Source organism: Stylophora pistillata, chromosome 13 (assembly GCF_964205215.1).
Source record: "Stylophora pistillata chromosome 13, jaStyPist1.2, whole genome shotgun sequence".
NCBI lineage: Eukaryota > Metazoa > Cnidaria > Anthozoa > Scleractinia > Pocilloporidae > Stylophora > Stylophora pistillata.
Window position 1 is genome coordinate 24,113,200 of NC_142531.1, and position 17,657 is coordinate 24,130,856.

The window sequence follows — 17,657 nt, forward strand, 5'->3', positions numbered from 1 at the left end:
CTTAATGTAGTAAGTAGAAAGACTGCATCATTGCGGTCTTCTTCATTTCCTCGGGGAAATTAGATATGAGTCTCAATAAATTGAAATTTTGACTTGCTTGATTGTCTTGTTGATGCTGCTATAGAGACTGAACAGAAAACCATGGGAGAGTGCCTTCATTAAGGTAGTCAATCAGATCACGTGACTTACCGTTAATTTCAATGACGTCACAGTATCGGTATCGATATCGAATACAAAAGGAAATGTCGTACTCGGTATCGTATCGATTGGAAAATGCCGTATCGGCCCATCGTTACTGACAGCAATCTCTGTTCTTCTTGCCCCTTCAAAACATCACACGTTTAGTTCTTGCCAATCATGATCGATATAATAACAATGCAAACCACGCCCAACACGCTGAGTGACGCTTATTGAGTAACCTTTCGAGGGTGTTTTAAGGTCCAGAATCAAAGGCACTAAAGGTAAGTCAGCTAAACGAAGGATTAAGGATTTTTTGGTATTTGTCAGGTTTCAAAAACTATGGAATCGAGGAGTGTTTTCTCCCTTGCCTGTACGTGTTACTCCACCAACGTCTTAGACGTTTTATCCATCACGACGACGAGCGCTTGCATGATGTGGTCTGATGTGAGCTGAGGTTTTTTTCCACTTTCGACTGAAATCTTTAACGAAATTCCTTGGTATTATCTACACAGGCGTACAAATCTGATATTACATATTTTTCATGCCTGAGCGTAACGACCTTTATCTTAAATCCGATCTTGCTTTTGATTTCAGTACAGTTTTGTGACGTTGGATCACTCCAGAGGTCAAATCTTTTGTTTCGAAAACACGTCTTCCTTGGCTTAAAAATGGCAAGACGATCCCTATTTGTTTTCTTCGCGGTAGTGACTAAGACTTTAGCAATTTAGTTCACCGACAAGTGCAGTCGAACCTAAATTGAGCGGCACCGTATAAAGCGGTCACCTTTTATCAATTGGTCGGTTATCAAAGTCCCGACAATTTTTTTTGCTGACGTACTATAATTTTTTAAACCTCTAGTTAGTTATCAACACAACGAAGCAAGGAAATAACGAAACAAACTGCAGCCATGACCTACAATAATGACACATGTTGTAGAAACTTACAAAACTACATTTCCACAAATGTTTAATTTTTTCCACCATCGAAGAGTGTTTTGCACAGTTTATGATAAGCACGGTTAAGTCAAGTGATAAATTCTAAAAGTGAGCCAGTTATACTATAGAGCAAACTACTTTTACTTTTCAACTCGCCAAATATGTAAAGCAAAGCCGGATTACTAGTAATGCGTTCATAACGCGTTTTCAGTTCCATTTTTTAATTGAAGAGTTTCAAAACAGGCTTGCTATTGGCCGTGCTCGATTACCACTGCTCTTTCGCGAGAATGCTCTTAGGGTGGGGAGAGAAGGCATTTTACAACCCGGGCCGTATGGAAGCTGCAAATAAACTAGGCAACGTAAGTAACCCAGATAATTATCTCTTTGTTTGAGCCGTTGTGGATAGTCTCTATATAAAAAAGTTTTAGGGACATCTTAGAGACGTTTCGGCTAAGAAAGGTGTAATTTAAGTCTGAACGAAGCCAATTCAACCAGAACTGAGAAACATAGGGCCTGTTTACCGTTATTTAACGGAGTCTAACCCAAACCGCGGTTTTACACAAGCAGTGGCCATGGGCCTCAGCGATTCTCTATTCGGAGGGCTGATTTAATCGAATAAATGTCCTTCCACTACTGGCGAACCTCTTGACACTGTTCACAAAAATAAATGTTTAGATAAACGATTCGGCTAAATTGAATGTGGCTTACAAAGCGGTTTAGTTAAATAACGGCTACATTATGTTTAAACAATCAGTTCATAGTCTTTCATTTTCATCTCCGAGGTTCAAATACCCTCTCTATTTTCATCCTTGCTTCCGATGTATAGGTGTAAACGATTGATAACAAATTTAGTATAAAATCCACTGGTAGTCAAAAACACAAACTATGTGAAAATCATGATATCAACTCCTTTGTAATGTCAACCGACAGGCCAAATAAGAAATTGTCTCTTCAAGTTATGTAAGGTGATATGGTGAGGAGTCCACGGTTGGGTGGTTCTAGATTTTATCATTTTATTTTTGTTGACAAAAATGTCCCCTATACTTTTATGAGGGATTTCTGGAATATTTAGGCTCCTAGGAGTACATAATATTAGAGCTCTCCCCAACTGTAAGAAACTCTGCCCTTTCACGTTCTCCAATTGCATTTTCCTGAGAAGAAGTTATTGATTTGGAACATGGTACACCATCAAAATGGAAACAAGACTGCTTCATTTCTCAAGAACTGTTAAGACCTTTAATTATATGACAACAATCACATTTTCAAGAGTACCTGAGGGTTGCCTTAGGTCAAGTCAATGAACGTACACGAAAGGCTACTACAAGCATAAGGTGGGGTAATTTCTCCTTATTTTGACAGAAAAAAAAGGGCAACAAGCAGTGAAACAGTTCTGTAACTTAGAGTTCAGTGTGCGCCTGGGCAGGCTCAAGATCTCCTGTGACATCCACAATCCCACCAATAGGGGTTCCAACTTTGATCTTCATCTTCTGGTTCGTGGTCACTTTGTCAAGATGCACCACGCGGATGGTGAGATCTTCATAATTGCGAAAGTACATTGCCTTGTTGGTGAGGTCCTTAACTACAACCCAAGAGGTGTAATCGGCCATACTTTCATGATCATGGGATGCAGCGACTCCGTGGGGAATATCAACAGTGTTCATGATGTGCAAAGCCAAGTTCACCGCCTCATCACTTTTCTTGGCTGGATCTGCAAAGTGCACCATGGCTGCAGAACGCACCAGTCTCGACGGGGGAGTGAAATCTCCTGGGATACCAAGAAGTCCACTTCCTTGGCCAGTAGCGTTGAACGTTGTTTCACCCAAAACCAAAGGATCATGGGCGAACTTCGAAAGATGAACGTAATTGCGGAGGTTCAGCATGTGGAAGTCATAGGGTGGGGAGTTGGTCATGACACCAATTGTATTATCGTACAGTTTTGGTCCCTCTTTGGTGTACTCAATAATGATGCCGTCACCACTTTCGTCGGTAATTGAGTAGTGCAATTCAAAGGTGTTTTCTTTCAGAGGTTGTTCCCACACAAGTGGGAACGAGTCCTTTTTCCAAGCCTCTCGCACCTCTTGAGCAGTTGCAAAGTTGCCCAGAATCCAAAACGTAAACTCCAAGTTGGAAATGGCCGAGCCACATTTGCTTTTGGGGACGGCCTGGTATTTGCAAAAACCAGGAAACAGGAGAGCACCCACGGAAAGTCCAGCGTCATTTTGGCCGTCACAGCCCACGATCGAGTCCCAAGCATCAAGGTATGCGATCTTGTATTTATTGGTCCAGGTCATTGCTGGGGAACCACGGGAACAAGTCTTTGGCAGAGATGCAGTGTGACGGTAATCCTTGGGCTCCACCAAGATATGCGACAAAAGATCCACCATAAACTCCATGCTACGTCCCACCACGACTGTTTTGTCCTCGGCTGTCACTCGGATCTCGGTACAGGCGTCGGTGACAAGAAAAAGATTGAGAAGTATTTGAAGCACTAGAGCCGACTTGCAACTTATCATTTTAGAAGAGTCTGGAAAGAAAATTTCAAAAATATTGTCAGAACTTCTATGTTATTGATGAGTTAGGGTTACTGCCCACCTTCGCGGGTGTCCTTCGGGAAAAAATTCGGCCGGTACTTGCTTATTGAGAGGAACTTTGTTTTTAACCTTATGTACGACAAATGTTAGCTCGATTCCTTACATTTTGTTTTCCAGCCTTTTTTGTTCACACGACCTCAGTCGCTTGGGAATGTTCTGTGTACCGAAATCGTTTTGGTCAATCGCTTGGTAGTTGCGTTTGCCTTTTGTATATTTCCTTTGATTTTGGGCATTCACTGGAGTAACGAGGTCAGAGAAGCACTTGAGAAAAACATTAAAGAGGAATTTGGTCAGTACAACAAAGGTAGATGTGATGGCGACTTCTTTGTTCGTAAATTGGAGCATAGTTATTAACAATGTTTGGAGCGTGGAGAGGAGTGCCAATACTGGCCTCTTTTCCTGACAAAATGGCGCCTTTTCCTTCTTCTTTGGGCCTTTTTTTTCTTTGCCTTGGAACTCCTCTCTAATTCTTATTTCTGTTTTTTATCCACAAGAAATGACTTTCTACCAGCAGAGAACTTTCACTTGTGTATTTTGTCAAGTGCGCGATGTGAACAAAATAGACAAATAACACGAAATTGGCGCGAATATTTACCCTGGGGGTCGCCCATCATACCCTGCTTAGCTAGATTGTGACACCCACGTGATTTATTAACTTTTGTTTTAAAAAAATACGTTATCCTAAATAAGGCCCTGTTCGAACTAAGCCGAAAAACTTGGTTTGGTATTTGCAAAAAAAATTGAAAATTTTGTAACGACGAATTTTTTGTTTTCGTAATAACGTTCGCACCGGAAACGTGTGAATTATTTGTGTAACCACATATGTCAGTCAATCGAAATAGATACCGGAGATAAAATGACAGTGCGTTTTCTCTCATGTCGCTTCTGGTCAAGGACTGATCGCAAAGCAGAATGCCCCCACGAAATGCTTTAATCGCCCTTCTTTGCTGTTTGCTTGCCATGCAAAACCTTATTTCGGCTATAGTCAACGCTGCCGTCGACCTGTAGAATCCTGGTTTGAAATCGTAACTTCCCCGAAGTCTTTTTCCGTAGATATTTGAAAAAGGAGAGAAAGTCATTCGACAACTTTCTAAAGCTTCTTTCAATTACGAAATATGATGACCATTTGTAGAGTATCTGTCAAGGATCGATAGATTTTCTCGAGTTTGACTAATGGTGGTGGGTCGTGGGTCGTGGGTACAAGTCGTGGGTCGTGGGTGTGGGTGTGGGTGTGGGTAAAAGTCGTGGGTGTGGTTAATACTTAGTAATAAAAATAACCATTTAAAATATTAAATATAATAATACATAAATTTTATACAACCCTGTCATTTCTTCTAGTTACTTTCTTCTAGTTATTTTATTTTGTTTATTCAATTTACCCTACTTTACGTCTATTTTTATCTGTTATCTCACTGTCAATGAAATTATTAGTTTCAGTTTCGAGACAGGAAGAGAGATAAATCTTGTAATTACATTAAATTAGTTTCACAACACGATAATTCCGGATCTGTCACGAGCGCGATCGCCGACGAGCGTCCATTGGTCGGCTACTCTGGGATTTGATTTTTCCCTTTTTCTGCTTTCTAGGGTAGTTGTCAAGGGAAATCCACAGGACATTCTTTTGTCCTCTTGCGGTTTTCAAGCCTCAGACGATAAAACTTTCCCGAGGTAATTTTCTTAGGGAAAAATCGGTCACACTTGCAAATTTGAGTTTCCCTAGGGAAACTGTCAACAAGTCAAGTTTCCCTAGGACAAAACCCTGTAGTGTGACTACAGCTAATATCGCGTTGACGATCCTCCACTGTCGAGTTACCAGTCTGGCAGAGGTTATCTGTGTGCCTTTTGAGTCAGTCGACTTGTGTACAATCAGTTTTTCTTTGTGTATACAGTGTGTAATTACCAGATTTATCTATCATTCTTTTGTCATTGATTTTGTCAGACGAGATCTCGGAATTTCTGTTCCTTGGCCCCTGACTTTAGCCGCAAATATAGAATTCACGAGCGCTGTCGCAATTTTAACGTTATAGTACTACTATATGAAATCATTTTTGGTACAATCGTACAAAGCAACTCGGGTGTCTCGTTAACACAGACCTCGAAAACGCAGAACGCAGACCGCAGACCGCACAGCTCGAAAAACGTGTACACAGTGTGTAATTACAAGATTTATCTCTCTTCCCTTTGTTATCAAACGAGATCTCGGAATGCGTCGCGAAACTGAAACTAATTTCATTGACAGTGAGATAACAGATAAAAATAGACGTAAAGTGGGGCAAATTGAATAAACAAAATAAAATAACTAGAAGAAAGAACAGTTAAATTAATGAATGACAGGGTTGTATAAAATTTATGTATTATTATATTTAACATTTTAAATGGTTACTTTTATTATTAAGTATTAACCAAACCCACGACTTTTACCCACACCCACACCCACACCCACACCCACGACCCACGACTTGTACCCACGACCCACGACCCACGACCATTAGTCAAACTCGATTTTCTCGCCCGACAAAAAATTGTACGCCTCCAAATCTAATTGACGGCATCTCTGAAGTTTGGTGGCACGTACGAAAATTTTGGTGGGTCAAAAAAATCGTCGCATTGAAAATAGTTTCGCGTTGACAGATTTTTTGGCAAAACAAAAAAATATTTCGCGTTGACAGATTTTTTGGCAAAACAAAAAAATATTTCGCGTAGTGCGCACAGGCCCTAAGCCGGACGCTTTTTGAGATTTTAAAATTTTTCTTTTCGTTAACGTTAGCTAACTTCAATTTATTAGTCCAATAAAATAAAAAATTATTTTTTCGGCCTCTGAAAGTGGGAAGTAACCTTAAACCCTGTCACTCCTAGAAACAAGTATATCTGTTCCTACAATATCGAGACACTTTCCAGGAGACAGGCGATGAGAAAAAACCCAACAATCAACTGGCAGATATTGTTCGATCGACCTTCAAAACCGTAGAGCTGAAATTATATAAAAAATTTGTGGTAGACAGTGCGGAAATTTGATAGTAACTCTTGAAAGTGAAAGGATAAACTGAAAAGGATCCTGTTACAGTGGCAGTTTTAACGATACAAAACAACGCCCCAGTCATACTAGCTATGAGCTACTTTCACAACTAGTTTATACTGCTTTGTAAATCGCCAACAGATTTCAAAATAATTCAAAGTAAGAGTTTTGTAGAATACCGAGGAAATTCGAAAGCGGTACGGGTAAACAAAAATAAAACAAGGATGGTCAAAAATGATGACAACTTTCTTAAAGACGCTCGAAGGATTACGATATAAATGCTTCGAAAACGATAGAACGAGCAGAAACGTGTATACTAATATAAATACGAGCGTGTTTGGAATGAAAAGTGTACAATGCCTCGTCAACCTTAACGATTCCCCAGCCACCGTCCTAAGATATGACCAAAACTCTCCAGGACAATTCAAGGAGAGATAAAAAACAACAACTAAGTTTCGTGGCATCTAGAGAGCTGCAGGTAAACTCCCTCATGGAAACTGTAATCTTAATTATCATCAATGGCAAGGAAATTACTTGTGTGTGTATATGCAATGCCGGTTTACTTACCGAAGAACACGCCAAAAGGGAGCATGCTAGGTGACTTTAGAGAAAGGGTGGAGCTTCTTCCAGAGTTACGTCCAGGGAAACGTTATGGCAAGAAAACCATAACTACAAACAAGTTTGTCTTCTTATATACGGGGCGCTCTTGGAAATGAAAATAGCATTATTGTTGTCTGAAATATCAAAGTCTTCTATATTGTTGTCTGAATTGACAATCATGTGCTAGATCACCGCATGACAGATTTCGAAATGAGCAATGTGATTGTGTTTACCAGAGTGAGCATGCAATCGTGATTTCTCAGTTGTAAATTGTCGTGAATTTTCTCAAGGCAGGCGAGCCATTCGCGACATTGGTCTTCTACATAAGAAAAAATTTTTTTAAAATGCAACCTCCAAGTCACGTCTATCACACTTTTTCTCGGGTATCCAGGCTGGCATACGTGCAAACAAGTTTGTCTTCTAACATACGGTGTGCTCCTGGAAATGAAACTTTGATAGCATTATTGTTGTCTGAAATTAGTCTCCTATTGTTGTCTGTATTGATAATCATCAATCAATCAATCAATCAATCAATTTATTTAACGTGGTCAGAACGCTTAGCTAAAAGCTAGTTTACAGGTACGCCACGAAATAAAAAGAGAACAGGAAATTATAAAGCCTTGTGAAGGTATATAAATTTAAATAAATTAAGAATTAAGAACTAGCTAATATTGAAATATAAGAATTTAACAATGTAGTCACCGAGTTGAATATATAAAATGTAATAATTAAAAACAGGAAATATAATTAAGGATGGATCCTCACCGCGCTAGAGTCCCGTGAGATCTAATGTTTTTGAGTAATTTTTAAAAGTAGTATATGTTTGTATCTTTCGAGACTCGTCCGGTAAAGCGTTCCATAGTTTCGATGCAGCATATCTCCATGATCTCAACCCGAAAGTTGTTGATTTTAATTACTGTTGGGAGGTCCAATAGTGTGGTGCCCCCTAAGGTTATAAGTGGAGCACCTAACTGTTATATAATAAGATCACGTAAGCTTTTTGGTCCTGCATCACTGCTTAATATCTTAAAGACAGTGGACAATATTTTCGCTAATCGCTGTTCACGAAGACTTGAGAGACCGATATGCTTACAAAGTTCCTCATAAGGCGAGGACTTATCTCTAAAAACAAAACGGAGTGCACGTTTGTTCACCAACTCTAACTTGTCAGCTGACTTCTTATTACAGAAGTGCCACGTTTCGGAGCAGTAATTAAAGTGTGGTAAAATGAAGGCTTTGTAAAGATCCCTTCTAGTCTCAAAAGACAACATTTTCTGCATCCTTTTTAACATGTGTTAGATCACATGACAATAATTGTGTTTATCAGAGTGAAAAGACAATAGCGATTTCTCAGCTGTGAATAGCCCCTATCGCATCTACGCCCACTGTACGAGAGCTCAGCGGACTTTGAAGTTTCGAAACGAGGCTATCGGGTCACACAGGTAAAACTTTCAAGTAAAATCGAAGCAAACGGCTACGTTTGGAGGCATTTTTATTCATTTTCTTAAGGATACAGTGTGTTCTCGTCATGGTTAGACATTGTATTGCGTACGGGTGCTACAGTCTATTCAGTGAATCGGCAACTGACGAGATCCACTAGATTAGGATCGAAACCGCGGTCTTGCCAAACACGTTCAACTATCAAACTAGAGGCGAGCAAAACGCACATAAAAAACCTCTCAAATAAAGAGATTACAAACGACCAGATTAATTTACTGGCAAAAGGGCTTAAATTCATTCCAACACCCGCTACAAAACAAAAACAGATCAGACAACAACTATTGTGTGACTTTGATCAGTTCGCAAGGAGAATGCGTCTGATTTACATATTCCGAGGGGAGGACAAAAAAACCCATCCCTGCCACGTCAAATGTACATCGATAGCCCTTGAAAGCTGTTTAGAAGAGGTTAAGAGTGACCTTTCAGAAATAGAAATTACAAAGCCAAAAGAGAATTTGCTTCCCGCCGAACCACAGGGGGCCCACACAAGCGACGTGTCTGGTTGTTTGTTCGAAATATAAAGAAATGTATGGGAGAACATTGAAGAGTCGTATGATGCACGATCCTCGCAGTAGAGAGCGCTCTTTATGCAATAGCGAAAATCAGGCCTGTACGGGATTCGAACCACTGACCTCTGCGATACAGACTGTTACTCTACTGTAAGGAGAGTAACAGTCAACGCAAAATCTACCAAATCGCTCAAATTCGCCATTTAGAACCACAGAAACGACAATACACAGCAAGTGAGGTAGGTTTATATTTATTTTGAGCCTTAACATAGACATTCCTCGTTATAAGTTTACGATATTACGACTCTTCAATATTCTCCCATACATTTCTTTATATTTCGAACAAACGACCAGACACGCCGCTTGTGTGGACTCCCTGTGGCCGAACGCAAGGCGCTGAGGGCCTTGAAACGTGACTCTGAGTTAAACCTCAAAAGGCCGACAAAGGAACAACAAACGTAGCCATATGCATGAACAAACGCGACAAAATTTTGCCGTTGCTTTCCGAAATGACAGCCATTCTTTCAATCTTCCTTTCGTGATGCCAGGACAATTACCACTAAGAATTTTAACCTTTTCCTCGGCAGAAAAAAACGCAGATTCCAGAGTTATATGGTCAGACATGGAGTGTTTCTGGTGTTTCTCGAGAAACGTTGACCCGATAGCCTCGTCCTGAAACTGTAACTCCGCGGACCCTTTGCATTGCAGACACAAATGCGATAAGGGCTATTGTCGTGAATTTTCTCAAGGCTAGCGAGCCATTCGCGACATTGGTCTTTTACATAATAATGAAATTTTTTAGAATTCAACCTCCAAGTCACGTCTACCACACTTTTTTTCGAGTATCCAGGCTGGCATTGTAGTGATGTTTTCCCGTGAATATCTTTTACACCTCGGTGCTGGCGTTGAAATTAGAATTTCTGACCCAAGTATGCATAGGGCTATTCGGTTCATTTCCTATAACTATAAGAAGTAGAGGTGATGTTATGGCGGAAAGGCGGCAAACTTCCGTAACGAAAGAAAAATAAACTGGTCTACAATTTACTTCTAGGGTTCCCCGACCGTGCCGAAACAATCTTTCGTTTTCTGTTCACACATAGTGACTGGATAAATCAATGGCAAGTTTTAAAGTGGAGGTAGGGGACCCCATGTAGGTGAGAAGAATTCACATTAATAATCAAGGAGAAGGAGTTAGACAGAGTCAATTCGTTCAAGTATCTGGGCGTAATTATCAATGAGAATCTGACTTGGGCTGATCACGTGGATTACATTAAGACCAAAGTGTCTCAGAGGCTTGGCGTTTTACAGAGAATAAAACATCTTATGCCAAGAAATACAAGGGAACTCTTTGTAAAAGCCATGGTGCTGCCAATCCTTGATTATGCTGATGTGACTTGGGGGGATAAATCCAACACCACTCTGATGAACAAGATCCAATTACTCCAGAATAAAGCAGCTAAATTAATTTTAGATATGCCAAAGCATTCATCAGCAACAGAAGCTCTTGATCTACTTGGTTGGGATACATTGGAAAAAAGACGAAGATCTCATCGTCTATTTTTGGTTTTTAAGTCCTTGAATGGACTAATTGATTGGAATTTTAATTTTAATCATTTTAAAGACATGCATGATTATAACACTCGTTTTAATAACAACATTTGTAAACCACAATCAAAGCGTACATGGGGTCAGCATCGGTTTGTTTGTCATGCAGTAGATGACTGGAACGCTCTCCCAGACGGCATTAGGGACATTTCCGATTTTTCAGTTTTTAGACGTCTTGTTAAAAATATGTAGTCTCTTCTATTGATTATGCCCTTTTATCCTTTTCTTGATAACCATATTTATATTTTCTGTTATCCTTACGTTAGATTTATGCAGGGCCTCACTGAAAACCACACTTTGTGACGTGGGCTCCCTGTCAAAAGATCTTACTTATTATTTAAAATCCACGTCCGTCCGTGGCAAATAGAGAGCGCGACCTGAGCAATATCGCGCACTTTCTTTTTTAATTTTATCACAAATTTTCTGTTAAATTTTTATTCTCTGACAAGTGTTGACAGTTACCGCTGTCATTCCTCTTGTCCAGCTCGAGTTTTCTGAAATCTACCTGCCCCGCCCAACCAGTACGGCGTCTTTGATGTTTTTTTCCGATTTTCGAAGTTTTTGCCAACTGGAAAAGTTGGAGTCGCACAAGGCACTGTCCCCCGATGACAGATTTTGGCTGCAAAGTAAACAAACTCCAGCAAAATTTTACCAAGTGCGACCCATGCCTAGGGTAATCCTGTCAGTTGAAGTGACAATTTGCCATGTAAAGGTCTCAAGGTGGAGTGGGGGGGGGGGGGGGGGTAATCCGCTCAGCCGGGGTCGCGTTCACGGCGAAAAGGTCAAAAGCGAAACACGTGGGTTTTAAAATTTTGTACATTCCCTAACCGTCCTGCACAGAACTAAAACGTTAAAACTTCAACTTTTACTTCCTCTTATAGCAATGAAACCTCGGAAGCAATTTACTCACATTTTTTCTTTGAACTCAACCCTGCATTCATGTGTTATCGAACTATTAGCGAAAATCTTAGACCATCCTTTGGGGGGAAATATATTTTGTCTCATAAGACGGAGTATGATAGGAATAACAGAGATGGCAAAGGAAGCCTAAAATGGCAGAGATCAACAGAAACCGCGATGGATACACAAGAATGGTAAAATGTTCACATTTCGGAATATTTAGCGATGTAAATCGACCATATTTCGTTTCTCATACTTTCCTCATTACGGTTCTAATAATATACATGAAAAAAATTCTCAGTTCTGATTGGTTAAGAGGAATGCAGTTTTCAGTTAATTCAGTGCAGAAGAGAGTTAATTCAGCGCAGAAGAGGGTTAATTCAGTGCAAAGAAAGAAACAAACCGAACATTCTGATTGGTCAAAATGATTGGTAAATGTCAATGTCAAGGTCAATGTCACTTGCAGGGTTTGAATAAATTATTTTTGCACGTGATGCACGCGCTTTTCTTCTGCGTAGTTATCAGAAGCTACCTCGTATTTTTTCATGTATGTTATTAATAAAAAATCACATGATTTTTTCGTGCAATTTGGAATAAATAAGCACTTGTAAATTTTTTCAAAGACCACAAATTGCACTCGCCCTACGGGCTCATGCAATTTTGTTAGTCTTTGAAAAAACTTACTCCTGCTTATTTATTCCAAATTGCACTCGAAATCATGTGATTACCTCTACAAATTGTCGCGCGTAACCTAACACCGTGTAACACAACGCGTGACGCTTTCATGTAAATACATACATGTCTGAGAATTAATCGTTCGTCTTTCTCGAGACGTGAGCTTGAGACGCCTTTGGAAACTCCCTAATTGCAACGCAACAACAACCTCGAGTAACTTCACGCCAGCACCACCTCGAGCGACTCTTACGCTTCTTTCGTGCTTAGCAACCTCCCGCGTACCTCTATCTCTGCAATAGTGTTCGCTATAGTATTTACCATTTGTTAAACGTATGCAGGCAATTCATTAAAAAATAACTATCGATTGCGTTTTTCAAGTATGCTGGGCAACTTCTTTTTAACTTAGTTACAGTCAAACCAAGACAAGCGTATATTGCAAGATTACATTAATAAATTGAAGATTTGAATGTTAACCCGCTAGTCAGGTTTCAAGAATGCAAAAAGTAATGAATTAATCATATGATCAGTGAACCCGCTTGTCGTTTCAAGAATGCAATAATAGATTGATTATTCGGTGAACTGATAGAAGCCGTATTCGTTTTGAAATGGCACGGATCACTGTTCAAATAAGAAGTCGATTTCTGAAACAAGTTCATTGGAGTGCCGACTGAGTAAGAGCACCTGCTCACGTGATTGCACTAGAATGCGGTTTGGTTATTTCTTTTTTAACATCAATAACAGCGCAAAAGCCGCGAAAATGCGATTCGTTATGCCTATTAACTCGCACAAGACGTTCTGTTTTCTCTAATGAGGGAGATGGGTTTATGAATGGCGTAGCAGCTCATCAGTAAATTATTGCTTGGGTGCGATCGCAGCCATTTGGAAAATTGCGAAAGTTTTGACAAATGTCTCCTTGCGAAAAAGTAAAAAAATATTTCTTATGCGACTCAGCCCTAAGCTAGAGCAGAGACTAGCAAAAAAAGCTCTTTGTGATTAGAAGTAATCGATACGTCAAACGGAGCTTACAAAATGATTATGTCCTCAGCAAACTAAACTCTGGAATTAGCCCGCTCAAAAGGTCAACAACTTTCCTATCTCTGTGGAGGAAATCATTGTATCATACCCTTACAAAACCATCTCTCGACAGGCTGTTATGCAGTGTGTGGCGACTGTTTTCTATATATATAACGTTATTTATTGGAAAAATGGTTGATGACATTTCTTTTCACTGAATCGCAATAAATAATTATCATATGATTATAGAGGAAACTCTCATTTCTCTTTATTTTACTCCTGCTTGTTTTGAATTTTCGATCTGGAACAAGAAAACAAAATAATCGAAAACGAGCGTCTTGAAGAAAGTCATCACCATCTTTGACCATCCTTCTTTCATTTTTGTTTACCCGTACCGCTTTCGAGTTTCCTCGGTATTCTACAAAACTCTTACTTTGAATTATTTTTAAATCTGTTGGTGATTTACAAAGCAGTATAAACTAGTTGTAAAAATAGCTCATAGCTAATATGACGAGGCGTCGTTAAAACTGCCACTGTAAACTATTTGACGAGGCGTGGTTTTGTATCGTTAAAACTGCCTCTGTAACCTGTTCCTTTCTTATCCTTTCACTTTTAAGAGTTATTATCAAATTTTCGCCCTGTCTGCCACACATTTTAGATTGATATAAATATGAGAAAAGCCTAGCCTTTGGCATCTGAATGTGCAACCAGCTGTGGGGAGAAACAGAGGAAGAGAAGGAGGAAGAGCTACAGTAGAGAGGTCTTTGAATTCTCATTCTCGCTCATTTTTGTCCAGGGTAATGCCGCAAGTGCAGCTCTACTTGGAGGAAGAGGGAACACAGAATCAAAGCAACAGGACTATGATCTTCAGCAGCAGAATCATGAGCCATGCCGGCATGAACTACACGCACATACACACACATACACACACATACACACACACACATACACACACACACACCTACATACACACATACACACATACACACACACACACACACACATACATAACACGTACACACTTACAACATCAACATCATTATGTAAAAGACACCGTTTAGTCCTTCTCTTACAAGGGTAAATATGGGGTCTTACATCTCAGAACTAGACGTTGACAGTGCTTTTAACATAGGTGAAACTGAAAAGGTCGAAAAAATCATCTGCCTTTGTTATTGAAATAAAACCCTATACTTTCTAGGCACCAACGTTCCTTCATTGTCACCGAATACAAGGATTTCTGTTTACTAATCTCCTGAACATTTAGGATTCATCATTAAATCGTCATCGCTGCATTAGCGAGTAGTTGTAGTACACTGGCTTTGTATAGCTCAGATATTTACCCATCCAAGCGCAAAAACCGCGAAATGACCCTGACTTTCATGAGCAACATATGAATAATCACCTTGATGATATATTGACGTCAATGGTAGTTCGCCATGAAAATAAGAACGATTCAGGGCTATTTCCCAGCCATTTAGTTGTCGATTCGTTTGAAAAGATTGAATATGATTCATGTCACGATGGACACAGTTTTATAAAATATGAAATACAGATTGCCGAGTACAAGTTTAAAATTACAAGACATTTCTTATCCTCAATGGTTATGGCGATCAATCCATTCTACACTGAACTGCGCAAAACTGTTTAGGCTCAACTGGTTATCGACGGATCTTAAATCTTAAATAATAACTGATTGCATTGTAAATTTCAGTTAGCCTATCTACCAACTTGCTTGAGGAAAACTCTTCGGGAATATGTCCACCAGGGGACGCAATTACTATAAACGCAAATTCTAGTGAGCTAAAGGGTCTGTCATGAAAGTTGAAAGCGAAAGTAGCCCTCGCACAATTATCACTCTCAATATGAGGCAGATTTCCCACTTTTTAGATTAGCAAAAGGAAAACCGGAAGACCTATCAGTCACTTCTAAAACAAAAGCTTCAAAATTCTCTAACAATAACCGCATTACTACACTTATTTGAGGGGATGGTATGTTACAAACACTATGGCAAATATGCTAGGCGGAAGTTGTTCAGCTAAAAGCAAAACGAAACAACAAGAGGGTACCTTTGTTTCTCAGTTTGTCAGGCTATATCCACTCACTTTCACAAAGCAGGGTCGTCGGACGTTAACCTCGTGAACTGACTGACAGATGAAGTAAAAGCTTGCGCTGATTTAGTTGCTATTTGCCCTCGGAATATTCTCAAGTTCGGAGCGAGACAATTTTGTTTATGGCCGAGGAAGATTTGGAAGAGAGAAACTCCCTTCCCAATTCACGGGGTCTGTGTTTCAGTGGAGCCTTACGGGCAAAAACCGATGAATGATCCTGGTTTTTTTCCATCTGCTTAGGGAAATTGGACTTACTGCGAAGGCATTTCACATGTTTAGTTTACAAAAAAATATGCAGAGGAGTTTTCGAAAAATGTTTGCTAAATCGAATTAGAAGCTTTTGTGTTTATACCAAAAAAACATTGCGTGACTCTGTCCCTAACAAGAATGTAACGAACTTTGTTCGATGTTCTGATTGATTGCTGCAAAGTTTATTGTAATGAGGCAAATAGAATAGTTCTCTCCGAGTGTCACGCGATCTAACTCCACACGGAAAATAATTCGAATTCAGAGAAAAAGTCACACACATAGGTGAATCATGTCAGCCATTTTCTTGTTCAAAAGCGCCTCGCGCTTGCCTCCGTTTGATTAAAACGAAAAGGAAAAAAATACGCCTGTTCTGCAAGCTACATTGAAGCGAAGGTAGCGCAGCCTGGCATATTTGCTCCCTCAGAGCTCAACGGAGTTAACACTGGGAACATCATGGTTTGTGTTCAAGAGTTACTTTAATAATTACATGTCAATTAGTATTAATATCTTTTTAATACCTTCAAACAAATTATTTGGACGTATTGAATGATATCGTAACGTTCAGTTGGTCATGTGTAGTTTTCATTCACTGCACCATAGCAAAAAGATTTATGGATATCATGATCCAAATCTTGGTTGCCATAAGCTGGGCGCTTATGAGAAACATTTGGGTTTTCTTCATAAAAATTCTAAACAGGAGACGTGCAAATAATAAAGAACGGAAAAAGCTGTATTAGTTGCATGGGTTTACTGTAAAGATGACTTATACCTTCTCAATACAAAGAACAGTAAAGTATAGTGGCAAGAAAAAATCAGTTCGCTAAAATAATTCCAATCTAAATATTTTCGTGAACTTGCTTCTGAGATCTGTAATAGTACTTTATAAACAGGCGAACAACTAAAAGACAGCTAAAAAATTTAACAAAACCTCCTAAGTAAATCCTTCTGTTGTTCCATAAGTCCAGGTTCGTCACTTTGTTGTTTCCACAAGGCAACAGGTTCTTGTACCTAAAAAATATCACGAAGTTTGGACGGTTTTAAAATAAAGTTGGAAACGCTGAGAGAGAAAACGAGAGAACGTGGCACATGCCTTGAACGTTCATGAGCCTATCCAGTAGGAGCACATGTCATAAATGAGGGACACGGTACTAAGACATTTACAACAGCCAATCAGAACAACGACAACAGTACGAGGAACCAATAAGAACGTAGAGAAAATTCACGGGAAACAAGACGCCTGTGATCAGGTTATGAGTGGAGTGACTGGTAAAGTCCAGGATGATCTGGTTGAGTAAGAGGACGAGAGTCTTAATGAATCGCAAAGAATATTCAAGGAAAACCGGAAAGGAAGAAATTTCCCACTTTTGAACCCAAAAAATATTACTCTATCGGTTTTGATAGTCTAGTCATGACAAAGATAAACAACAAACAATACACGTGCAGCTACTAAGGGAAGGTCAGGGTATTTTCGGAATTTGATAAATTGATCTTAAGCAACATTCTTAGTATACTCATTTTAACAAAGCCATTCGCTCTTTCGAAGGACGAACGCTCCAAACGTCAGCTTAGATACTCTTTACGGTGGCGGCCAATTTACATTATCAACTCAGTTGACGCAACACCAAGTTATCTCATTTCACAAATTCAAGAAAAATCTTTAGGAGTTTGTTGAGGGAAATAGACACTGCCGTCATCAACTTACGCTCTCCTTGGAGATATTTTCTCGAGCATTTGAGCCAGTTTGAACTCCATACCCTGAAGGACATCTTTTCCCT

At 39.6% G+C, this 17,657-nt stretch overlaps 1 protein-coding gene across 2 annotated transcripts; it reads right to left on the reverse strand.

Moving 5' to 3' along the window:
* Positions 1 to 2,328: 2,328 nt before the first annotated feature.
* Positions 2,329 to 15,926, reverse strand: LOC148718239 (uncharacterized). Of its 2 annotated transcripts, none has more exons than XM_088743924.1 (2): positions 15,592 to 15,926; positions 2,329 to 3,639 (listed from the first exon to the last, which is right to left on the reverse strand). In XM_088743924.1, exon 2 carries the CDS (start codon positions 3,626 to 3,628, stop codon positions 2,513 to 2,515), a length of 1,116 nt encoding a protein of 371 aa, XP_088600050.1. In that variant the 5' UTR covers positions 3,629 to 3,639; positions 15,592 to 15,926; the 3' UTR covers positions 2,329 to 2,512. The 2 variants fall into 2 exon arrangements, with proteins under 2 accessions (XP_088600050.1, XP_088600049.1); XM_088743923.1 differs by lacking the exon at positions 15,592 to 15,926 and adding an exon at positions 7,290 to 7,450.
* Positions 15,927 to 17,657: the final 1,731 nt, after the last annotated feature.